We start from the raw sequence: 27,665 nt of genomic DNA, 5'->3' as shown, positions 1-27,665 counted from the left end.
TCCCCCCCCCTTTCTTTTTTTAATATCGAAATCTATGTCTAATTGATTTGATAACAAATGGATGCCCATCTCATTCAGTTGCAATGGATAAGACTGCTCTTGAAATAGTTCTACTGGAGCTTCAAGAGGATGAAGGAATAAAACAATTAAGACACAGTTTTGTAGCTCAACTGTGTCTGAATTTTTGGAAGCATATTCATGAAAGGGATGAGCCTCAGCTACTGGGCAGGTCAGCAGGTAGTGGATAGCAGAATGACTTGCAGATATGTAAACTAGTTACAATGAGGGGAAAGTGGAGCAGTCCCAAACCAAGGCGGTAGTGCTAATAGGGCATTAACAAACACTGTAACATGGTCAGGTCAGGTCATCATACAATGGTCATACTTCATCATCCGTCACGCGGGTTACCAAGGGACGTGTCAGGTTTTAGGCAGAGGAACCTGTTCAGAAAATATGTTACAGTCTCTCTTAGACACCATTCCTCAGCACTCTGCTAGAGAAACTCCATCAATGGGCCCGATACCTGTTTGGGGAGGTGTGTAGGGGCAGCGCAAAGAAATGGTTCAGCAAAAGGACAGAAATGGCAATGACAACAGCACCAGACTATGGCTGTAGGCAACTGGAACATCTTTTCTCTGACAGGGAAGGAGAAGGGAACTGGTCAAGGAAGCCAAGTGCTACCAACTAGATTTAGTCGGGCTTTCCTCGACCAAGAGGAGAGGTGCTGGAACTGTCGGCCTGGATGAGGGGATGGAAGCTCTACTACTCTGGTGTGAGCCCAAGAATGTCTGCTCAGGTGGGTGTGGCGGCTGTCAGACTGTGTTGCTGAGTGGATCCCATTGGGGGGACGGATATATGTGTTAAGGCTCCAGATGAAAAACCACAACTTGGCTGTGGTGCATCTAATTTGGAGTCAGAATACTCTGCCTTCCTAGAGAAAGTGGATGCTGCTTTTGACATGGAATCAGTCCTGCTAATGGGTGACTTTAATGCACATGTTGGAACAGATGACCAGATATGAAGGGGTATGATTGGGAGGAATGGAGACCCTGACCTTAATGCAAATAGGTTGAAATTATTGGACTTTTGCTGTACTAACAGCTTGTCTATAATGAATACCTACTTCCAGCACCGAGAAGTCCATAAGTATACCTGGTACAAGGATACACTTGGACAAAGGTCTCTGATTGACTTCTTTATAGTCTCAGCAGACCTATTTTCCTCAGTGCTGGACGTTCGTCTGAAGAAAGGGGCAGAACTGTCAACTGACCACCACCTTCTTGTCTACACTCTACGGCTACAGAAACCAAATGCTACCATCAACGCTGGTAGGCTTAAGCAGCTATACCATGTGAAATGGGAGGCATTGGAAAATGAGGCTGTGAGGAAGAATTTTGCAGATAACATCTCCAAGTTCAAAGAGATTCCCAAACATTCTGCAGATGTTGAGGAGGAGTGGGAGCTGTTCAGAACAGCTGTCATTGCTTCTGCACTCTCATGCTGCGGTTTGGCGTGGTGATGGCCAGTGAGAAAAGGACACTTTGGTGGAACCAAGAAGTCCAAAAAGCTGTCTGGACAAAAAAGGAGACCTACCTAACATGGCTTAGGGTCAGGTCACCTGAGATGCATTTCTGGTACACTGAGGCATGAAAAGCTGCTGCTGACATGGCAGTAAAGACAGCAAAGCAGAAGGCTTGGGAATCCTATGGAGAAAGATTAGATTCATCCTATTCAAATGCAAACAAAGTATTCTGGCAGACCATCCACCACCTTCTGGAGAGAAAATCATGCACAGCAAGGGCAATTAAGACCTGCGATGTGCACTGTTAACAGCCGAGAAGAATATCCTCCACAGATGGAGGGAATACTGTGAGAGCCTCATCAACCCAGGTGGAACAGCAGTTGTGGACATTCAAGAGGTTCAGATTGGGGCAATGACTAGTCTCACAACAGAAGAGGTCCATTTAGCAATAAAATCGTTAAAATCGGCAGGGCTGCTGGTTGTGATGATGAAATTCAGCTCGAAATGCTAAAAGCCTTAAATCAAGACGGTGTGTTCTCTGGCTGACTCGAGTGTGTCAGGCTGCTGGGATATCTGGGCGAGCACCAAAGCAATGGCAGACAGGCATAATAATACTGGTCTTCAAGAAGGGAGACCAGAGAGATTGCAGCAACTATCATGGCATCTCTTTGCTCAGCCTTCCGGGGAAAAGTATATGCTAGGTGCTTGGAAAGAAGGTGCAGGAGCATAATTGAGTCAAAGTTCCAAGAAGAACAATCTGGCTTTCATCTTGGTTGTGCTTCTACCAAGATGAAAGCCAGATTGTTCTTCTTAAGATTTCAAAATCACTTTAAGGCAAGTCTTTGAGAAATCTTGGGAATATGCCAAGAATGTCTACACATGTTTTGTGGAATTGGAGAAAGCATATGACCGGGTTCCTTGGGATAAGCTTTGGCAAGTAGTACAGGATGGAGTGGATGGCCAACTGTTAGCTGCCATCAAGTCCCTGTATGAATTCCCGGATTTTGTGTCAGAGTAAACAGCACAAAGTCGAACCTTTCACAGTCTCCATTGGTCTCTGCTAAGAGTGTGTTCTGTCACCCCCTCCTTTTCATAATATTTTTGGACTGGATTGATAGGCACATCCGAGGCAGTGAGTGTGTCAGAATTGGAAGATGTGGCATTGGATGGCTGCTTTTTTGCAGATGACCTAGTTCTGCTTAACTCTTCCACAGATGACCTTCAGCAGACCCTGGATAGGTTTGTAACTGTTTGTGCAGAAGCTGCGATGAAGATCAGTGTGGCCAAAACAGAAACATTTGTGGTCTCAAGACAACCATCCCAGTGTACTCTACATGTGAGTGGAGTCCCACTGAGGCAGGTGGAGAAGTTTAAATATCTTGGGTCCATATTCATGAGTGATGGAAAGTGGGACATAGAGCCAGATACTCGAATTGGCTCAGCAAGCGCAATATTGCGGGAGCTTGGCCATTCGGTAGTATTGAAGCCGGAGTTAAGCCAGAAGACAAAGCTGGCTGTTTTCAATACAGTCTATGTCCCCCATCCTTGCCTATGGTCATGAGAGCTGGGTAATGACTGAAAGAATGTGGACATGAATCCAAGCGGCTGAAATGAGATTCCTGCGAGGAGTTGCAGCTAACAAGACTCGACAGAGTCAGAAGCTCTGCAATTTGGGAAACCCTCAATACTCAGCCGCTGCTTCTCCGGGTCGAGAGATCACAGTTACGATGGCACGGGCACCTGGTCAGAATGCCACAAGAGAGCCCCCCCCTCCCCCTCTCAGCAGGCCCTCTTTGCCATGCCGGAGGGTGGAAGGCCAAGGACTTGCTGGATAGATTACATCCAGAGCCTTGGGTGGACACGGTCTGGGAGTCCCACCAGAACACCTGAGCTTGGTGGCAGAGGATCATGCCATTGGAAGTTCCTCTTGCAGCTGCTGCCCCCACAACCCAATTAGGCAAGGTGGGCCTTGAAGATGGATGAATTAATGAAAAATATTCGAATACTAAGCAGTGTCTAGTGATTAATATAATTATTCAGAACTGGATAATTGTAATGGCCTATATTCAAAAATGAAGCTTATGAAATGAAAGTACAGTCAGCTCTCACTATAGAAAACACTGCAGTGACGCTCTCACTATAGAAAACACTGCAGTGACACACTCACTATAACAGACTGCTGAAAAGTGTGATCAAATCCCTACAGGTTCATTTCCAGGCTGAAAAAAATCACATTACAGTTTATCTACTATATCCAACTTGTTGTGTGGTTCTGTAGTGTTTGCTATAGTGAGAATTGACTGTACCCCCTCTGTCTTCATTGAACACCTAAACCAAGCTTGTAAGAATTGCATTAGCATCTTACCAACCATATTCCAAGCTTTTGGTTGCTATAATTGATAACACTAATAAAGCTTCAAAAAGCAAGGTAACTATGTGAAGAAATATTTTATTCAAAACAAATTGAATTTAATATTGAGTAATATGTTTATTGTATAGTAATAACCATATTATTAAAATATTGTAGATGAAAATATTGATATCCAGTTTTATCACTTGGTTAGAAATCAAATTATACTTTGCAAGACACTTTGTTACTGATTTTATCCTCTAACCAAGCATGAGTAAACAAACGTTTGTATGACTATCCAGCATATATATATGGGTGTGTGTGTGCAGGTGGCTTTACATCATGTGTGAACTTTGATAATTTAGAGTTGAAGTGTGTAGAGTTGTTGACTAGTGGCTGCTCATATTCTTACATTATTAGAAGAAAGTGGAAGAATAGTAATGACCAGTTCATTGGAGGAACACCCTTGAAAGTGCAGAAACAGACCACCGTTGAGAAAAGGACTGGAGGGAGTCTGTGAGAGATCACATATTGTGAGATTATTTTTCTGTTACATTTGACATTCTTAAAAAGGTTTTGGGTTCACCACCTGAATGTGAGAGCAGTATTCCAAGGTTAGTCAGATTTGGGATTTATAAAGTGTTGGGTGATGAGTAGGAGAGAAATAGTGTTTGAATGAAAAAGAATACAAGTTTTTGGAGACTGAGAAGGCTATGGAGCTGATATGTTTAACCCAAGAAGAGAAATTGATCTAGATTAGCGGTTCTAAACCCTATGCCTGCAAGTGCAAAAATGCCTGCTGTTAGTGCTAAATAAAATTAAAACTGGAAAATGTTTTCTAGTAATAATATTTATTGAAATTGTAAAAAAATTTTAACATTTATGTTATATTATGAACAATTTTTAATTCCTCTGTCTTTGAGTGTGAGTGTTACCAGTGCCAGTTTTTGTGCATGTGTTTTATGTATTTAGTCTACTAGCAACCATGCGCTTGAGGGATGTGTCACCACTTCACCAGTGTTGTTGGCACGCTTTGACTACACATTGTTTTCTCGTGTTTAAAAATTTTGTCCCAAAATGAGTAATCCAAATAACAAACAATGAACCTATAAATTCAACAACGATTGGGAAGAAGACTATTGTTTTATCCAGAGTAAAGAGAAATGTTTTTGCTTATTATGCAATGGTTTAATTTAGTTGTATAATAAATATTACATGTGTATTTATCCTACTTTCATAGTTCATTAATTTGTTAATTGTTATCATTTGATATGATAAGCAAGTATAAATTTTCATAGAAAAAAATATTGGTGCCCACCACTCTCTTCCCAATCTCGAATGTGCCTACAATCACAACCAGGTGGAGAACCCCCCTGATCTAGACTGTAAATCAGAACAGTATCAAAAGTAAGAGGATCTTTCTTCCAGTTAATAAGATTACTGTCATCAGCAAAACTAGAGGTATTATTTGAAGTTAGAAAAGATAATTGTTGTATTGGAAGAAGAAGAGTGAGGCAAAAGTACAGAACCATGTAATACAACGGTATTGATATCTAAGATAAGTCATCCACTATGACACAACATAGTGAATGACTAGAGAGTAAACTGGCAGTCTGGTCAAAAAGGGACAGGAGGGGGGGACTAAGTTTCTAGCGTGCTAAGAAAACCTTGCTGCTCTGGATGTAACATGTATTATCATGAATGCCTAAATCTTTCTGTTACTTCCATCCAAAGGTAGATAAGGTAAGTGTGTAGTCTGCTGTAGAACAGCAGTGGTGGAATCCATAGTAGTGATGATGGTTGATGACTTCCTCTGTCACTTTCAAGAGTATTTAGGCAAAGGGATGATAGTTTGGCTGGCTTTCATCTCTTTTTTTTAGAGACAGGCTGGATAAAGGCCTGCATTCATATTGATGGGTCGATTCCAGATGAGTATCACAGATTATATAGGGTGATGCAGGTGTTAATTTCAGAGTACAGGTTTTAGCTCAATTGTAGGGTTACCATCTGAACCAGGAGACATTAGTATCAAGCTTAATGAAGATTTTTCTGATGCTCGTTTTTGTGAATGATCAAATAAAAGCATGTTGTGAGCAATTTGTGGTTCAAAAAGATCAAGTTGATTGCCTTGATTGTCTATATGGCAGTTGAAGGAAAAGACTAATGCTAAGAGGTTTGCCTTATCTTTGGGCGATGTACCATGGTACACCCTGGAAATGAGAGAGATGCAGAAGTTGCATCCACCAACCTTAGCAAGAGATGAGAAGGCTTGACTTATTTGAATAGGAAGCAAACTTGCTCTTGCAAAACTGCTTTGAATTTGTTGATTTTCTTATACCTATTTGTACAGTAGTGTTGGCATCGAATTGTATGCTGAATTTTTATCTTAAACTGCAGTGCACATTTTTAGAAAACTAGTTGCTTGCATAAAGGTTGGGGGTGGGGGGGAAATAGTGGAGCAGGAAATGAAAGTACTTATCACAATAAGAATTATTCATATATTTAGTCAGAGCAGGTGATTAGATCGAGAGAATGGAAACAGTAATCATACCTTAGTGGTGTGGGAATCCCAGGAGTCATCTATTTGGCATCATTGTGGAGCCGTATAGTACAAAGCTGGACCTTGGCTGGAAGAAAATTAATCTGCAGAAAAGGAAATGTAGATAAGATTATGATCAGTTTCCAAGAGGAGAGCAAGCATTGGAATGTAGTTGGGGGGGGGGGGGTGCAGAGCCGATTGAGGAAAGGTCCAAAGTATTTATTGGTATCCAGAATAACATTGTGAATACCAGCTTGACCTGTGAAGTTAGAGAAGTTGAGCAAGTTTGAGTTATAAACATTAAAGTCTGCATTTAAGATAGTCTGACAATTTGGATAATTAGACTGAATGAAAACAATTTTCAGAGATAATCAAAGATAACATCGTGGTTATTTGAATTAGGATAGATGTGAAAAGAGCCAGTGATAGCTATAAAGTGAGACAAAGAAATCTTGAGTGAAAGCAGATCATGTAGCACAGACTCCAGTTTTCATAATTTTTGGTATATCTGATTTGACACTTCTTACGAAGGTGTAATGTAGTTGAGATAGCTGAGGTAAATTGCAGTCATATAGGATGCTAACTGTGGTTTAAGAATGGCTGATCAAAAGTTGATGCCATGGTGGTGGTGGTGCACATCATTTTTTTGTGTGGATTCCCTGGATATTGGTGAAATGGATAGGAAAAAAACTTTTTTTTTTATTGAATGAAATTTTGGTTGATTGGGTATAGTTTTGTCGGGAGTTTTTTTTTTTATATTGCTTTGACACTTGTATTTGTTTGGTTATCTTTGGGACTCGGTGCTAAAATTTATAGAACATTGGCTTGCAGCAGAGATGGATTTGTGCAAATAGCTCTCACACAGGTAGTGCCCAGACTGTAATGTAAATTTGGGCATGACAGTATTTCCCCCCCCCCCCCCCCCCCGTAAGATGTTATACTGGATTTCCTACAGAACAAAATCTAGCATAGTAAGCAGCATCAGGATTATTTGCTAAACACGTTACCATCAGATTCAGCCCTCTGTGTTCTCGAGAAGATAGCCTATGAACTCACTTTAATAGCTGATATTAGAATATAACCTCTATTCCGTACCATTAGAATAAAGGTGGTGTTGGCTACCTAGTTTATCAATTATTGCAGTATGTTGAGCATGCTCAGCAAGATTTTCATCTGCAGTATACTGTACTGCACTACATATGAAAAGAAAGAGAGAGAGAGAGAGAAACTAATGGCTCTACTCTGAAGAGAAAATGATATTAGCCACTATACACCTCCAATCATCCAGAATTCGATCTTCTGATCGTCCCATCTGAATTATGCAGTGTAGCTACTGCAAAACTTTTATACCTCCATATTTTAGCATTTCTGGTTTATCATCTACTTCAGGTGCCTTTCCACATTCCAGATGTTTTATAGTTTTTTTCTACATGAAGGATTTATTTTTTATGACTTCTATCCATGAAAGTTTTTTTTCAACTTATAACACATTAGTACTCGGTGTGCACTAAGGATTTTTTCTAATTTATATATATATATATATATATATATATTATTATTATTATTATTTGTTGTTGTTTATTTTTTACATAGTCTTGGAAGCCCTGCTTTATAGATCAGACATAGAACTTTTCAAGCCTCTGGATGCTTTTAATAAGAGAGTGGTCTCACATTGTGCAGTGAAATTCATCTTCCACTTAAAGACTTATCCATGCAGTGGAATTCAAATCTGTATTCAGCCTGCAGGTTTGAATACAGATACACTAATCACTTGACACTGTTCAAGACAACTGTATGTTTAACTGGAATTTTAAAAAATATATCTCTGCTGAAGTTGTTAATTTATCTCCACAGAAACCAAAAATGATAAAGGAAAAAGATAGTTTCAGAAAGTAGTGATAACAGTTCTTCAGATTCATGAGGAAAATTGGAACATTCCTCTTGAATATTTTCTACCATTCTGTCACTGCTCATTTCATTTAACAGACTCTCAAATAAATTAATCCAGATATCCCGTTTATTTTTAGTTTTCATGGGAACTTCGCCATGAAAACTAAAAATATTCTGGATATCTGAATTAATTTCCTCCTTTTCTAAGAGCTTTTTCAATTTGCCACTTCCTGATATTTATCTACTTATCTAAGCCTTCCTAAGTTTTGTTTTTGTCTACTGTTACACATAGTTTAGCTCTCTTACATTTTTTTTCTGTATTCTTAAGAGACTACTCTTAAGGCATTCTAGATTATTTTTTGGAAACTTGGATATTTTTCATATTTTCCAGGACTACCTCTTAAACTACTCGAATCTACCATGGAATTCTGGCTTTTTTTTTATCTTTGCAGACAACTTCATCATGTCTTTCTGGCCAAATCAAGCTATGTTTTCATCCAAGTTTCCCACTGAGAGTCAAATGTTTGGTTCTGTTTTAGAACTCTTTCATTTTTTCTTGAATATTTCTATAGTTAAATCTACAGTTCACCTTTTGGTGGTGGCAAATGGCATTGTGTTGATGGTAGTAATGTCTTTATGGTAGTAGTAGTAGTAGCTGGAAGATTAAGCAGGGGAGATGGTGAGTTGTGTATAGTGGAATAGATTGTCTTCCTGTGATGAGTCCTTCAAGGTGTCACATTTTCAATATGGTTTCATTTTTATCCTTAAAACGAATGGTGATCACTTCCAATTTCAAATCCCATGTATAATCTTGTATCCTGAATTAGTGTGAAGATATCACTAATAATATAGTAAGATGTTTTTTTCTTGTTTCTTTTCTCCGTGTGAATTTGGACACATCTTTATGTTGAAAATGATGATAGCCCATTATAGTATCCCATGTCCTGAACACAATTCTAGCAGGTACTTGCAGTTATTATTAGTTTTTCTCTTCTCCAAATTTTCTAGAAACATCCCTATATGTGTGCGATTCATTTTCTATCCTGCTGTTTAAATCTCTGACTAGGGCCATCATTTTCATTATGTTTATATCCACTGCTTTTTCTAAACATACATTTATCTTTACATAAAATTTATAAATATCAGAATTATTGGCATGATTAATATTTTTAAAACAAATTTAATATAAAGAAATAAAGGTCTAACAATATTCAGTGATTTAAATAACCTCTGCTGATTGCATGGAAATGAAATATAGTGAAAAATAGCAAGTATGAAACTGAACAACAACCAAAAAAGAAAAGAAAAGGACCGTGACAAGAATCAACTTTAAAAAAATGGATAATTTCGAAAAATGGATTCAGTATGTGAATAAAATGTGAGACATGACTACAAAAGAAAAATAAATTAAAATAACAAAATAAATAAATAAAATATATATACATATATTTAAAACAAAAGGGGAAAAAAATTATGATACCAAAGCAGTAGTCCTCAATACTTAATACCATGAAAGGAACATGACAACGATAATAGGATTTCTTGTAATAATATGAGGAATCAAATCCTTTATTGAAAAAAAAAAAACCTTCACATAACAAAAAAAAAAAGTCTAATTTATATATATATATATATATATGCTTGTTTACTTTATTCACTTTTTTAGTACTTGCTGAATGGAGTATTCCAATTGTTAAGAACAATAGTTTTGTCTTCATACCAAACAAGATGTGATATCATAGAATGATATTACATCCATATTAACCCTTTAACTGCTACGTTCGAGTTAACTCGAGCACGAAAAAAAATGGCGACCTTGCTACGATAGAGTTAACTCGATTGAAGTTTATTTGACTTGGGTTTCTGTCCTTGTATGACATCTGAAGAGAAAAATTTGAACTGGTGCAACTAATCATATTAAGCACCTCTGTAACGCAGTTGGAAGAATGACCGTACATTGTGCCCTTTGATTGGAAAAGGCCTAAGTTTGATTCTTGTCGTGACGGGAGGAATCTTTATATATGGACTTTTTCAATCGAAGGTGAGTTAGCCAATCTCATACGGAGGTAGCAGGGTTTTTTTTTTTTTCTCATGGAAACTTGGGTTTTTCAGCCTGCATACAGACAAATCAGCTCTTCAGAATACAATTTACAGACAAAAAATACTGGTTGTGGTGGAGGGCGGTAGATGGCGTGAATCGTGTACTTCAGATGTAGAAGATCTTGGTGATTCTACATAAATTAATATGTGTAATTTGCTTAATCAAGTGGACACCCCTTGATCATGCAAATTTTATAAAACACTGTTATTGCCATTTTTGTGAGTGAACAAGTGTATATAAAGAATGTATGATGTTTGGACTTCTTACTTCAGCAAGAATTTTAATTGATTTTATTTATAAATTTTTTGCAAAATTAATTCAGCACATGGGACAATGTCAGTAGAATATAAAATCAGCAGTTAAAGGATTAAACAAACAAAACTATATACGTAGGCTGTTCAATAAGTAATAAGACTATATTTATACAGAAAACAGATTACCTTTAATCGTCATCATTTACATGGTCTTTTTCGAAGTAACTACTGTGAGACGTGATGCATTTGTCCCAACGTTGCATCCACTTCTTAAACACGTGAGAGTTCTTTCAAAACCGCCTCCGCAGCTTTTACACATGCTTTGTTGCTTTCGAAATGGCGGCATCTTAGTGGTTTCTTGAGCTGAGGAAACAGCCAGAAATCGCACGGTGCGAGATCAGGACTGTATGAAGGGTGTGGTAGGATATCTGTGTTGTTCTTCTGCAAAACGTCCACTACACAACCAGCAATATGTGGCCTTGCATTATCGTGGTGCAATAAGAAGCCATTCTTCAGCAATGGACGCTTCCTTTTGACGTGCTTGATGATAATCGCCGCTGTGTTGATCATTGTCTCTGTGATGGATGTCGAAGGTCTTCCCTCACGTTCAAGATCTTCCACATTTTGCCTTCCTTCCTTAAAAGTTTTATGCCAGCAAAAAACACTTGCCCTCAACATTGCTTCATCGTGGAAAGCTTTGCGTATCATGTTAAAAGTGTCCAATGCCAATTTTTGCAAACGCACACAAAATTTAATTGCATAGTGCTGTTCCAAGGACGCTTCCATTTCGAAGACTGGTTGCACCTCGTAGGCGCACCGATGAGCACTTGCGTTTAGTCACGTGACACTCTGGCACATCAGCCCGTATACACCATCCATCAACTTCTTTTGTTAATACATACAGCAACATTTCTTTATTCCACAGAAATTAATATTGTGCTCTGAGTGGTTTCGCCACAGTAAAATTAGTCTTATTACTTATTGAACAGCCCATGTATATATGTATATATGATGACAATAAAAATATAAAATGCATTAAAAATGTGTAAATATCCTTTTTAAGGTAAGGCAGTGGAGCAGTGATCCAAATCGATTTGTAGAAGATGAAGATGATGATACATTTTCTTATTCAGTTAGAATTTCTGCCCAGGATCTTCTCATGGTAATATAGTAGTAAATTTAGATTAAAATTTAAATAAGAATATATATATATATATTATTGTTCATAATTTTACTCAGTAGAAAATGTGTATAAAAATGAATTTAAATGACTCTATACCAAGAAAGAAAAGTTTAATGTAAAGATATGACTAGTTTCATTCAAAATTCAACTTCTTCAGGTATCACAGGCAAAGAATTAAATAAAAAATAACAGAGACATGATAAAATACATTAATAGATCTAGTATAAAACACACGAGTACATTTAAAAACAGGAATGCATGCTTGAGTACCAAATGAAATTGACTACGTGCGTGAGCTGACACGAGTGCGGCAGTATTGGACAGTGGCAATGTGTGCATAACAGCCTTAGCTACAATATTTCTGATGCAAACATTGCGACTGTCCAATACTGGTGCACTCGTGTCAGCTCACACACGTAGTCAACTTCATTTGGAACAGAAGCACGCATTCCTGTTTTTAAATGTACTTGTGTTTTATACGAGATCTGTTAATGTATTTTATCATGTCTCTGTTATTTTTTATTTAATTCTTTGCCTGTGATACCTGAAGAAGTTGAATTTTGAACGAAACTAGTCATATCTTTACATTAAACTTTTCTTTCTTGGTATAGAGTCATTTAAATTAATTTATATATATATATATATATATTTGGAAAATATATACTTTCTTATACTGTAAAAAAAAAGGGGGGAAGGGGGAATTTTTGAGAAAGTGGTAATTTATTTTAACTTGCTATACATTTTATTAACACTTATTATTCAGACTCCTTATCAGCCAATTCTGATAGTAAGCACCTATCAGTATTTCACAGTGATTAAGAGTAGAATTAGGAGTATGTAAAATATAAATTCTTGTTTCTTCCAGCGTCAATTGTTTTCCCTCTCCATTATGAAATACACATTGTGAACTGTTATTACTTAGTACTTCATTAGTCCCACTGACTAATGAGGTCACTCGCACTTTATCTAGATAGTATTGCACAATTAAGATATTCAAATTATCTGCCTTAGTATATCTTGAAAATCAGAAAACATATTCAATTTTTTTAACCAAGTAAAGGTATAATACATGTTGTTGCACTTTAAGAAACTGATTTTTTAAAATAGTTCTTAGCAGTGAGACAGTATATTGCTGCACAACAGGACATTATTTCTTTTCTACCAATCCCTGGCAGATGAAATACCCAGTATGATCATAAGAAGAGTTGATGTCCTATAGGTATCAGTTTGTAAGTAAAAGTTTGTTCACTTCTTTTAAAACTGTGGATTTTGTTGTGAGTAGACTTCTCTCACTCATGCAGCATTATAGCAATGGAGTCATTTAAAGTATTAGAGAGCACATTCCTAATTGAATTTTGAGTTTACTGTGAAACACCTTAAAATGTCAATTTCAGCTGATCACGTTCAAACAATTGATTTTAGCAACTGATTTGGTCCATTAGAGTTATTTCAAATGGCTTTGCAGGAACCAATTAAATATTTTATTTTCTTTCTCTTAAACTTGAAGGATATTTACTTTGTTCTTAGCAAACCTAAACTTAATGCATTAAAAGTTTTTGTTGTGTAGATATGTAAGTTAAAAAGAATGAGACACAAATCACTGAATAAAGATTTGCTATATTTAACTCATTTGAAGGTTAGTAGAGAGTTGCTTGGTTGAAACGAAACATAGACACTAACTATGAATAAAATGAAAAGATTCACTAAACTTTTTATAGCATCTGGCAAGAAACATATCCTGAGAGGATTTAGAAAAATGTACATGCTATACTAGTCAACTGAAAGTAGTAGTATTCTTGTAGAGTATGAACAAGAGAACCATCCAGATACAGTGATGCCTCGTAGTTCGTATTTAATTCGTTCCAGAAACCTGTTTGAACTATGAATCGTTCGAAGTCCGAATCAAGATTTTACATAAGAAATAATGGAAACTGAACTAATCCGTTCCCATATCCAAAAAATTTCAATAATCTTTTTATCTATTCTAGGTTTTTTAATGTTAATAACTTGGAAAAAATTAAACAAAATGATCTTATATTTATTTTATTAATTTTAATTATTACCACATAAAAATAACAGTGAAGAATATTTTTTAATATAAAAATCACAACGATGAAAATAATGCTCCCATTGTTAAGTGTCTTCTTTCTGCTTCTTAGTTGGAGTTGAGAATGCTGATTCACGTTCTCTTTTTTCTGCAGAGAAGAATCTATCTAATGTTGTTTAGCGCTGATGATTTTCTTTGATATTTTTAAAATAACCCATCACGTTGTCATCGAATAAGTTGATATTCCTGGTCACTACTTCTTATTAGGGTGCCATTTTTCCACAATGACTTGTGTTCTAACCCAAACAGAGAACAATTCTTGAAAGTCGGCATCGGAAATGCATCCTTCTCTTCCATAAAAATTTCTTTTTCCACTTCTTTTTGTTGTTGATTGTGAAGATGTTGTAGTTATTCTGTGCTGAGTTCGGTTTTATGATCATCTATTAACTCCTCTACATCCTCTTCACTCACCTCTAATCCCATAGCTTTACCCAAAGACACGATTTCATTTACAACAGACTCTTCTTCACAGCTTACTACTTCCCTGACTGAAATACAATCTGGCCAGAGTTTTTTCCAAGCAGAAATAATTGTTTTAATAGAAACTTCTTTCCATGCCTTACTGACGATCCTTAAGCAATGAAGAATGTTGTAATGCTCTTTCCAAAATTCTTTAAAAGTCAGTTCTGTGGCATTAGTTATTTCAAAGCACTTTTGAAACATAGCCTTAATATACAATTTTTTGAAGTTTGAAATCACTTGCTGGTCCATGGGTTGTATGATAGAAGTGGTATTGGGCGGCAAAAACTTTATCTTGATGAAACTGAATTCACCAACTAAATCCTCCTCTAAATTTGGGGGATGAGCAGGAGATGTCCATCACTAGAAGAGCTTTTAATGGTAAATTTTTTTCAGTAATATAAGCTTTACAGTTGGAGCAAATTCTTGATAAATCCACTCAGTGAAAAACTCTGGTAACCCACGCTTTCATGTTGGCCCTCAACATAACACCGAATTTGCTCTTTATGACATTGTTCTTTTTAAAAACGCAAGGATTTTCAGAATGGTAAACAAGCAAAGGCTTTATCTTATAGTCTCCACTAGCATTACCACAAAGCAGCAAAGTAATTCTATCTTTCATAGGTTTATATCCCAGTGCCATCTTTTTTTCTTTTGTGATATAGGTCCTTTTGGGCATTTTTTTCCAAAAAAAATGACCTGTTTCATCGCAATTAAAAACCTGTTGAGATACAAATCCCTCACTATCCATGTACTCCTTAAAGGTTTTTACAAATTTGTCTGCTTCTTCTACATCAGCACTCGCATCCTCTCCGTGCATGACAACACTATGGATCCCAGTTCCATTTTTGAATTTATTGAACCAGCCTCTACTTCCTTTAAACTTCCCATTTTCAGTATTAGTCTCAGGTGTGCATTTCTTAAGTTCACTACTATGCAGATGTTTGGCTTTCTCACAAATAATTCTCTCAGTAATAACGTCACCACGTAATCGCTTCTCGTTTATCCACACTAAAAGGAATTTTTCCATCTCTTCAATAATGTGATCTCTTGGAGGTCAATGTTGTAACACCTTTAGCCACATTTGCTGCTTTTATTGCTTTCCTATTCTTAAGAATGCTACTTATTGTTGACTTTGATGTTTTAAATATCGTCGCCAGATCTGTCAACGTGTACTGCTTTCGTGTTTCATGATAATATATTTTTTCATCTCAGTTGTCGATACTACAACTTTTCTTTTAGGTTTTGTTCTTTCTGCATTTCCTGGATTGCATGGGCAATAAAAAAAATGCCAAAAACAGTTAAAAATTCTCTACACAAACATATCACGCAATGACTAGGCTGTGTAAGTAAGGGACAATGCACAGCAGACTGAGACACACACACACACACACACACACACACACACACACACACACACACACACACACACACACACACACACACACACACACACACACACACACACACACACACACACACACACACACACACACACACATCTTAGCACAGAAAACTAAACTCAATTCCCACAGATACCAAAAAAGAGATCCATTGTCTTTACAAAAAAGTCCACAACAAACTCCAATCCAGTAACTCTAGATGAAATTGATTCAGCACTCAAACTAAAGCAGGTAAAGCTCTTAACATTGAGCAAAATTGCTATCTAATTTCTTTTCCTCAATTAATGAACAGCTCCCAAAACTTTGGCATGAATCAAAGATATAGCCTTGCCAAAATCCACCAAGTCAACTGATAACACTAATAATTACTGTCCTATAGCATTACTCTGCACTTCTTACAAACTTTTTGAAAAGTTAATTCTCTCTAGGAGTTCTCCAAAAATAGAAGCCATCTTTCCCAGTTAACATGCTGGTTTTAGGCTTGACAGAAGCTGCTGTGACCAGGTCTTAGGTCTCATAACCCATATAGAAGCTGGCTATCAAAAGGGTTTAAAAACAGGTACTGTCTTTATAGACCTAACATCAGCTTATGACATTGTATGGAAGAATGGTTTACAGTATAAAGCAGCCAAAATAATCAACTGCCAAACAACTCTAAAATTACTAGAGCAAATGCTCTCCAATAGAAAAATAAAGGTTCATCTGAATTCACAAAAAAGCAGAACATCCTGCAGGATGAATTGCTACAAGGATCTGTCCTTACCCCAATTTTTTTCTACCTGTGCACAAGCAATATCCCTCCAACAGCTAGCAAAAGTTTACCATGCTGATGACAACTATTGCCACCCAAGACAGTACCTTCCAAGGCCTTCAGGAATCACTGAGTGAAGACCTGAGCTAACTATAAAATGATTTTGAAATCTGGAAAGTGTCTCCTAATCCCAGCAAAAACTGTTCTTTTTGCTTTCCACCTAAATAATCACGAGGCTCATAGAAAAACTAAAAATTAACTTCTGCAATCCATGAAAGTAACTCTTGTTACCATGGTGTGACACTTGACCATAGTTTTACTGAAAACATTTGGAAAAAATTAAGTTAAAGATGTCGTATCTGCCAGGAACATCACCATAAACACACTTACAGGCACAGCTTGGGGTTGTATGCCTCGACTCTTAGAACAGCAGCCCGCTCTCTGGTCTTCTCTATTGGTGGAGTATTGTTTGCTAGTTTGGAGCCAAAGTCAACACACAACTCTTGTGGACACAGCTTACCATAACAATGAGAACCATTTCTGGCACCTTACGATTTACTCCTCTCCCATGGTTACCTGTTCTTTCCCACATCACTCCTCCATGCTTCAGAAGAGAAGAAGCTCCCCCATCAAAGAAATAAAAATCTGATATAACATGGTTAACTGAACTGTCAGTCTGTATATAGTTTTGTTCATTAATTTCTTGTATTTTCCTCCATACACTAAATAATAAGTGGTGAATTTAACTGCACCACTCTTTATTCACCTTCACCATTCTCCAGGATCAAATAATGATTTTGAGTAGTAGTAGCATTCAGCCTTTAAATTAGTGACTATGTAATCTTCAGTCTCGAAGGAGAAAAATTACACCTGATGAACCTTGGTTTCCATTTCCACATGGATTCTGTCAGTAATACATCATGTAATAATGAGGTCTATATATGCAAAGAGAAACAAATATTAATACCTTCATAAGACACTTTAGGATGCATATGACATATGAGGGAAATCAGTCCTTAATAATTTATTTGACAAATTGTAGCATGTCATGTATTTTTCAGAAACGTGTCAATGAAAAGTGAACCTTAATGGTCCCCCCCCCCCCCCACTTAATATTTTTTTGAAGTTTCCACCATTGCACTGGCTTTAACAATATTCACATGGCATCTCCCTGTCCATATCCATGCCAGAAGAATAATGAACTATGTAATTTTTGTGGTTCCAGAATGTTACATTGAGTAACATTATTGACAGATGATCTGTACTCGATGGGGAAAAAATTTCACTTGGGATGAAAAAATCATAGCATAAACAGTTCAAATATGAACTGCCCATTTTCAAAACAGTGTTATTTTGGGACATCAGAAGAATAATTTCAATCTGTCAGAACAGTCCACAGGCAAAACAATGCAGAATCATATTCAATATGCTGCATTTCTTGCCTTCTGGCTTACAGAACAACCATCTGCATTTTCTGCAATTGAAATGCTTCTATTTCTCAATTGTTCTTATGTCAAAGATTCTACATCGCTCTTTGTGATCCTTTCCACCTTACAACTTCAATCTTTTTGAACTCTAAGGACCTTAATGTTCAATATTTTACAAGTAAAAGTGATATAAAATTATCTATCCATTTTGTGTGATATAAAACTAGCTTTGCAGGCTTCTTATTTTTAGCAGAATCATCATATTATACTTGACAAAAACTTATATTCTTGTTTTATCCATGTATAAGGAAACAGTTTACATATAAAGTATCTACATAACAGTACTACTTGTATATATGTATCTTATAATGTATACATTCCCTTCTCAGGCATGTATATTGTTGTGCATTCTGGTGAATATCTCTACACAGACTCATTTTGACTGTTTATCCCATAGTGGAAACCTAGATCCAGGAAGATGCTGAGCGCTATCTTCAGTCTTTTCTCCATCAATAAATTGTAAAAGGTGTATTACAGTATCCAGGATAGTTGCAGCAATTTTTTTTTTTTTTAACTGAATTGTGAAGTATATTATATGCTTGAAAAGAAATCAGATTTCTTGTTTCCATCCTTATTTTATCAAAGTGTAAGCAAATAAAAGTTGCACATGACTTTCACGTGCATGTGTATATGCTGCCATGCTTGATCTATATATATTTAGATCAAGCATGGCAGCATATACATGCTTAAGGAGTGTTTTGCATATTAGCTTAATTGCAAAGGTATTTCACATACAAACTTTGGTTTACTCATGCTTTGGTAAGATGAAAACAAGATGTAATTTTTCTCAAGTATAAGATGCTCCCTTCTCCAGCAAAACACAAACAAAACCACTTGCTTCAAGTAGAGAAATAAAAAAAAAAAATTGAAGTGATAACACAAGTTTGAAAAAGCTTGGAGGTTACATTGAAAAATAATTCTCTTTCATTTTCATTTTTATAATGTGATATGTTTACAATACCTGTCAAATAAAAAATATTGCTAGCCTTTTTTTTTTTTATTTACCCTCTTACATTGAGACATGTACTATCCTAACTTGTTTTAAAGCTTACTGGTAATTAAAAGCAATACATCAAGGATTGAATTGGATTTATTACCATTTAATGTGCAAACAAGTCAGCCCAGTACTGCAGAAGTTAGCATTATACCCCCTCCCCAAGGGAAATACTGAGTGAAAAAAGAGAGTTATGCATGTTCTGTGGCTGTGCTTTTATGTGGATTATTCAGGCTTTAAAAATAATGGAAGAACATTTACTCGATATGTGGAGCAAAAGTTATCTTAGAAAACATGTCTTCATGCCACTTCAGGTCTGTACTAAATAACATGGTGGTTGAGACAAACATGCCCCTTGCAGAAGACCAAAGTTTTGATTCTCTCTGTTCTTGAGGATGAGTCATTAAGTGAACCAGAACAAGCAAGTGCTAAAATATGCAATTAAATAGAATTAAATTTTCTGGAATCCACAGTCCTTCACTGCAACCTTCACAGATTTATTTTAACCAGTTCTTTGAACCTCTGTTCATCAAAGTTGCTATATACATAGAATGTGCATGTGACTTAGTGCACCTTATAATCCATAATGTGCACTAGGTCACATGCAATCCCATAGTGTGATATTGAAACATACTGTAAAATCTTGTATAGAAAGAATTTTGTACAAAATTTTTAATTACTGATTTTACTTGAGAAAGAAAGTTAATACAAAATACTTGTAGTTTAATTAACATTTTTTGATTAGTATTGTATGTAATCTGGTAAAATATTAGAATGAATTGCTAAATTATTTGACTGCCAATATTGTACAAACAAAGAGATAGCCCAGACAGGATTAGAAATGTAGACCTGAGGCTATCACCAGGTGCGAAGGTCAACGAGTTATGGGGTTTTTCCGCCATGACTCGGAAATTTCGTGGGGGGGGGGGGGGGAGGAACCCCTGGTAGAACATCCAGGGAACTCAATCTGAAGAAGTTCCAAGGATGTGAACATAGAATAAAAGGAGACAGGCACTCTACTCCTGGCTCTCTGTTCCTGACTTGTTCCGGTGTCACTTCGAAGAGGTCCCTGGGTCCAGCCATTCCAAGGATGGGGGAAGGATAGAGATCCCACTGGCAGTATTTCGATGATGATAGGAGATTTTTAACAGTGGTGTCGGCCTGTTTGAGAAGTCCCGTCGCGAAGTTCTTTAAGCGATCTCCGAGAATGCTGTATTGTCGTAGCCGTGGAATAGTGTCTGTTAGCAATTCTAACGGGAAAGAAGCATATTATGTTCGTGATCTCTAGGATCTTGAATGCTGAACTGGCAGAGAAAAGTTTCAAGTAAGATTAATGTAGAACTGTTATGGATTGTAAATCTTAGAGCAGGGATTGTTGATTATATAGCTGCTAGTATAATGTAAAGTTGTGAAGTCGGAAAACTGCACTTCTAAATTATTGTGGAAAGGTTATCTAAAGAATTATTAGCGTTAACGTTAAGTGTTGCAAGGGAGATTGAATGTGAAGCTAATTAAGTATAATTATGGTAATGGTCTGAATTAAATTGCTTTGAAGTCTGTGTGAAACTAACCATGTGTCTGATGTATATGTGAACGTATATATTTATCTTTGTCTTTAAGCTGAAGGCTAGAAAAGCTGTTTTAATTAATTTGAGAACCAGATACGTGCATTGCATTGTTACTTTACAGAATTGATAAGAGCCAGATGAATTTTGATATGTGTGGGATCCTATTTCTGTTATTTTATAATTACCTTGTCTTAGTACGAATAAATTATTTTGTTTGTTAATAACTTGCCTGATTTCGACTTACCAATGCAGTCCTCATAAAAAAATCTCAAAAAAAATGACTAATAGCAAGTTTCAGATGTTGCTTGAATTAGGATTGAATATTAGAGATAATTCCGTGTTCTGCTGAGCATTTCTCTTACATGTATAGGAAAGACAAACAGTTCCTTTGTATGATCTTTAATAAGCTCAGTTGCTATACAAATAAATTTTTAAAGATCAGTGTAAAAGAAAGTCAGCTAGTTAGACAAAGGAATTGGTTCCAGCCAGAAGTAGTTCCTGAATCTATACTCCACACATGTGAAAGTAGCATAGTTATGACCTTGAGGGGGGGGGGGGGATGAAATTGTAGACTAAAGGATTAAAAGTGATAGGACTAGCTCAAGCAATGATTACAAACTCGGAGTTACAACTGACAAGAAATTAAGAAGTTAAGATAAAAGAAAATAAATAATATCAATAAGGTAAATAAGAATTAAAACAATATATATATATATATATATATATATATATATAAAATGTTATTTTTACAATACTGAGCTACAAGGGTGGTTTCATAAGTTTCTGGCCTGACTAACTTTTAGAGGTGATAGAAAGAAAACAACTGTGTTACTTTTCGACATAATCTCCCTTTACTTCAACACACTTTTCACATCTTTGAATTAACATTTCTATGCCCTTGAAAAAATAGTCTGTACGTTTGTCTGCAAAATAGCCTAAAACTGTATCTTTCACCTCATTGTCATCTGCAAATTTTCTTCCTCGAAGGTCTTTCTTTAGTTTCAAGAGGAGGTAGTAGTTACTGGGTTCTAGATCTGGGCTGTAGGGTGGGTATTCAATTTCCTGGAATCCACATTCCTTCACTGCAGCCTTTGCAACAATAGCTGTATGGATTGGAGCATTGTTGTGAAGCAGGCAAACACCATGACTCAGCATTCCTCATCTCTTCTCCTTTATGACTTCAGCTGTCTGTCATTGTGCAGGAGGGAAGCATAATATTCTGCATTCACAGTAGTATTACTTTCCTTGAAGTCAATCAAGAGAATTTGCTGGCAATCCCAAAAGATTGTTGCCATGATCTTCTTGGAGGACTGAGTGACCTTGGCTTTTCTTGGCAGTGCTTCACCTGGTTTGCACCACTCCATGGGTTTCCTTTTGGAAAGAGATTCATAATAAAGGACCATGGCTTCATCCCTGGTGACAATGAATTCCAGTGCTTCTCTCTGATTCCTTTGGCAAAGCTCTAAAAACTTGCAGGAACAGGTTGCATGATGCTCTTTCTAAATTGAAGAGAGAAGTTGAGGCACCCACCTTGCACTGACCATCATGTGAAGTTTCTTATGAATGATGCGAAAGACAGTTGTTATAGAAAGCCCCAACCTTGCTGAGATTTCTTTGAGCTTCAGCTGTCTGTCATTGAGCAGCTCCTGCTCAACAAGAGAGAGAGAGAGAAACGTTTTCCTCGGTCATCACTTCCGCAGGCCGACTATCACAAGGATCTTCACTGCTCTCTCTTCTGAGGCAAAGCTATTTAGCCCATTCCTTCAATATTAAAGAGAAGCTTCCCCATAAACACCATCCAGTTGCTGTTTGGGAGAAAGCCCTTCTTTGGTGAAAAACTTCATCACAACATGGTACTCAAATTTTTTAACATTACAGCCAATTAGCATGCCACACGTTAAACGAGTGCCTCCAGCTAAATAACGCAGGTAGAGGGTTGAAACTGTTACACTAAGCTCCCCATAGATAGTGCTATCTGTCATGCACAGCATTTTAAAATTGGCCTGAATTTTGTATGTCAAGCCGGAAGCTTTTTGAACCTATGTCGTAGATCCCAGGTCATTAGCTCATTTGTTTCTAACTTTCATGTGTTCTTATATTTCTCAAATGTCCCGTTTGGCAATTCTAACTCATTCACAGGAACAGTAGATATTAATGTAAAGCTTTCAGATAAATAAACTTGGGGTAAATGATAATTATTATTTAATGTCATTTTTGAATTTACAAATTTATTTCCAAGAAATTTAATTACTTATAAAAGTTGTAGCTCTTTTACAGGTAACAGCTATGTAATAATTGCTGTATACAGACTTTTCCAGGTCATACATATATGAAAAGTTACAAAATCTGTAGCCACATCAGTGCCATGTGTGGGCAAGAGTAACAAATCTGCTGACATGCTTCCTGAACAGGTGTAGTTGTATTCTTTGGGGAAGACAGAGTGAGAAATGTAGTTCCAAAGAATAGAGGAAGATAGAACAAAAAATGAGGGAGAGAAGTTGATGTTCACTGAATTGTAGCTGGATAATAAATAGATGTTGAATAGCAAATCTTCTTGTTCTTAGAGTTTCAAAGAGAGTTGGAGAATGATTAGTGGCTAGTTCAATAGAATAATGTCTAAGGAAATAACTAATGAAGAGGTATATATAAGGCTAAAACACAACATCTATGAGAAAGTAGAGTGAATCTGTGTGTGCATGTGAGAGAGATGTTATCGGTTAATTGAATTGCCTTCTTTTGGATAGCATCAAGGATTCCCATAGTAGTTTGTTTTAGGTGCACCACTGAAATGTGTGACCAGTATGCCGAGGTTGTGTACATTTGGAATTTATACAATGTTAGCAGTGAGAAGTGTCTTTAGCAGAAAAGTATACCAGATTTTTGGTTTGCTGAAGAAGCCGTGGCTATGTTTATGTCCAAGAGAGGTGATAGTGGAAGTAACTACGACAAGATAAACCTGATGAAATGGATGTTATCAATATTATTATTATTCAGACCTCCATGGAGTCAAAAGACTCATCATGGGAGATCCTTTCTAAGAAACACAAGTTTATCAAGACTCATCGAGGGAGGTCCCTCCTAGGAAACACAAAGTCTATCATACCACTCCTTAAATGCATTGACCGTTCTCGCTCTCAACACTCCATCAGGCAATGCATTCCATGGTTCAACCACCCTTCATGCAAAGAAACTACTCCTCGCCCTCTTTCTCACAGTTTCCTTTCGTAACTTCCAGGGATAGCCCCTTATCATGACTCCTTCCCGCTGTTCAACCAAGCGAAAGAACTCTCCAGTGACAACCCTGTAACCACCTCTCAACAGTTTAAAAGTCTCAATCATATCATCCCTCCCTCTTCTTTCCACCAAACTCTGCAGTCCACACTCCCTCAGCCAATCCTCATAACTAACATTGTACAGTCCCGACACCATCTTTGTCATCCGTCTTTGTATCCTTTCCACAGTTAATTTATCCCCTTCAAATCCTGGGGACCAGATCTGAGAACAGTAGTCTAAGTGTGGTCTGATCAGAGTCTTATACAATGGAATGATAACCATTTTATCTCTGCAGGTCAGTGTCCTTCTCATTATTGCAGCAATTCTCTGCGTTACCTTCACTGCCTTTGCAATATGTCCCCCTAAATTTCAGGTCTCTATCAATCATCAAACCCAGAATTCTTGTCTCTCCTACTTCCTCCAGTTTAACTCCTCCCATAGAGTATGCGGCATCCCATTGATGTGTCCCAAACTTCAAGACCTTACATTTTTGCTGCATTAAACTGACACCCCATTAATTGCCCATCTATCTAGCTTATTCATATCCTTTTGCAGGGCTACCACATCTGCACTATTACTAATAACTCTTCCCAGCTTCACATCATCCGCAAACAACTGAATATCCCCTTACAATCCACGGACAATGTCATTGATATAAAGATTAAACAATATAGGTCCCAGTACTGAGCCCTCTGGAACCCCACTTGTAACCTTCTGCCTCTTTGATATTGCTCCACCATACACAACTCTCTGATACCTATTGGACAGCCAATCTTGAATCCAGTTGACCTTACCTCACTGAAGAATAGCAAGTTTAAGACATCATTGACTATAAAAGATATTGAAATTTATTCATTATGAATTATTGTGTACCTACAAGGTTTGGCCGATGACAAACAGGAATGCCGTATACTGTTGTCACTGATTGATTGTGAGGGTGGGAAGAAAGTCATGTATGAGGGGTGTTCAAAAAAGACAGAACTTTTTAAAATAGCGTACCAACTGGCACAAAGAGCACGCTGCAGCTACTGAGCACACCTAGCAGCAGGTTTTGACAACAAACTTTCATTTTCCCCCATTAATCTAGCCCTGACACTCGTGCTAACTACACTTTTGCTCAGTTTCTAAGGATGACCCCTCGTTCTCACACTGCCAGACCTCTTCTGAAAAATTTTCTCTGTATTAATCTTGTAAAAAAAAAAACCTTCAGTAATTTGTATATCTCAGTCATTTTACTCCTTCTCTGCTTGTCACTGTGTTTCTGTAAGCCACAAATCTTTAACATGTCCTAATAAGGTTTATTCCACACACCTGATACCACTTGGTGATTTGCATCTGGATCCACCCCTCCTATTTCTCATCCCCAAGAAACCCAGATGACCAGATCTACATGCAGTAGTCAAGATATGATCTTACCAAGGCTCACTCTTCCGTTTTCATTTCATATCAATGATCTGTTTCTTTGTTCAGCTGTTTTATTCAACTCTGATTCATGTGTCAACAATGGCTCGAACACTTGCATTCATGGGATGAGTATCTCTTCCACATAAATTTATTCATATGCTCTATACAATATCAGCCTTACTTATTCCATTTTCTGTTTCTGTGTGTAGTTTATCATCTTCACTAAAAATAATGACTAAATAAGCTAAAATGTGTTCTGTTTTATAGGTAACACATTTGCTACAAGTACTTATTCTGTATATTGAGGAAACTCCCAAACTTTAGTTTCTATATAATTTTCATTTAATCTGGTCATTTCAAAGCGTAACCAGCATTAAAGACAAAACTATATAATTGGGAGACCCCATTTTCATGTAACCTTTAAGGATTTTGGACAGCTGATGAGAAATTGTGGCTTAGTTACCTTCTTACAGAGCATCCTACATTCAGATAAATGAAAGGAAGAGCTTATTTGATTAATTAAACTGTTTTATTTTCTTAAACTGCACATTTAAATTTGATGGTATTCTCTAATCAAATATCATGTCAGCTGTAGCATCACATGGTTAAACAATCATGCCAATTATTAAAAAGTTGGCTGATAGAACAACTTTACACTCAACAGAACTGATGCTAGCTATGATATAGAGACAAGACATAGAGCTAAAAGAGGAATTGCAGAATTATTAAATTATCAAATCAACAATTGGTCACATGGTTATTGAAATGACTGTGTAATATATGCAAGATATCTCCAAATGATTATTATAACACCTTGCTGAAGTTCATTATTATGATCAATTTCTTGATATTTATCCTCAAAGGGTGTTCAGGCTACTATGAGAGTGCTACATGATTAAGTTTACTTTATTATTAATCAATTTCAGCATTTTCCCTCCAAATTAGTCTGTTACTTGTCAGCACTCCAGTGTTGTCATGTTTCACATTTCATTCTTGTAAGGTACCTCTGACAGAATCAATCCACCTAGATCTTCATCTTCCTCTGGGTCTCTTTTCTGCCATCTTGGCACCAAACACCTCTTTTGCTAACCTTTCCTCACCCATTCTATTTAAGTGGCTGTACCACTTTTTACATCTGCTCTGCTTTACACATTCTTGAATGCTAACAATGTCAAGGTCCTTTGTAATACCTTCATTTTTTAACATGATTATGCCATTGATATCATTGTTCACCCTCTTAATTTTTCCCAGAACCCTAATTTCTCTGGTCTTTAGTCTTTGATCAAGTTCTTTATTTCTAATCCAACTCTCAGATCCATAACTTAACTGGTTTGAACACTTTTTGTATACTACTATTTAGGTGTTATGACTAATTTCTCTCTTATTCCATATAAATTTATTCCACTGGCTACCCACCATACCAGCTTTGCTTACTCTGTCTGTTTCCAGATATAACTTGCCATCTTCACTAAAATCTGGGCCCAAGTAGCTGAAATACTTTACTTGTTCTATGTGTTCTGCATTGAGCATACACCTGAAATTTTTTATGTTCCGGCCTATTTTCATAGTTTTGTCTTTTTTTTTTTTTATGCTGATTATTATGCTAAATTTATTTACAGTTGTCTGTAAGGAGAACTTACATATAAACTATGTATTGCCCTGTGTAATGTTCCATTTAACCCATATAATTGCAGTTTTTCGAAAAGCTTTTCTCTGGGCACCTTGTCATATAACTTTTCCAGATCTACAAACTTAAAATACAGATCCTTGTTATATTCCCAAGGTTTCTCAACTATTTGTTTAATAGTGAAAATCTGATCTTGGCAACTTTTATTTGGCCTGAACCCTGCTTGTTCTTCTCCAAGTTTCTCTTTTACAGTTTTTCTCAATCTCTTTCTGAGTATTATTATATGTCAAATGGATATTAGATCCAGCATTATCTTTCTAAATATGCTTGCATGAATCTTACCTGGGGACACTTAGTAGAGAAATTCTTCTGTAATTCACATATTCAGCTTGATTCTTTTTTTTTTTTTTTTATAGATGGGAACTATAAGAGCTCTATGCCAATCATCCAAAATTTGATCTTCTGACCAGCCCTTTGAATTATGCAGCGTAGCCACTACAAAACTTTTAAACCTTCGTATCTGATCTTTTCTGTTTGAATGTCTTTATAAGGCTTTGATAAGACCACACCTGGATTACTGTGTGCAGATTTGGTCTCCTGGGTTCCAAGGGGATAAAGAAGCTGTGGAAAGGGTGCAAAGAAGAGTTACAAAGATTATATCTGGATTATGGGATTTAGATTATGTGGACAGATTGCGAGTATGTGGATTGCAGACTCTAGTAAACAGGAGAAAGAGGGGTGATATGATAGAGG

General features: G+C 36.7%; 1 protein-coding gene across 1 annotated transcript in view; it reads left to right on the top strand.

Annotated features, from left to right (window-relative positions):
• Ipo9 (Importin 9) overlaps positions 1 to 27,665 on the top strand; it is a 493,522-nt gene that overhangs the window by 171,808 nt on the left and 294,049 nt on the right. Inside the window, exon 10 of the mRNA XM_090390464.1 lies at positions 11,720 to 11,818. Coding sequence (XP_090246590.1) covers positions 11,720 to 11,818 — 99 coding nt within the window. The remainder of the gene's footprint in view (positions 1 to 11,719; positions 11,819 to 27,665) is intronic.

Source organism: Typopeltis vanoorti, chromosome 3 (assembly GCF_054136105.1).
Source record: "Typopeltis vanoorti isolate ZY-2024b chromosome 3, IOZ_Tvanoo_1.0, whole genome shotgun sequence".
NCBI classification, from domain to species: Eukaryota; Metazoa; Arthropoda; class Arachnida; order Uropygi; family Thelyphonidae; genus Typopeltis; species Typopeltis vanoorti.
Note: the sequence above shows the minus strand (reverse complement) of the source record. Positions and strands in the feature narration are given on the sequence as shown.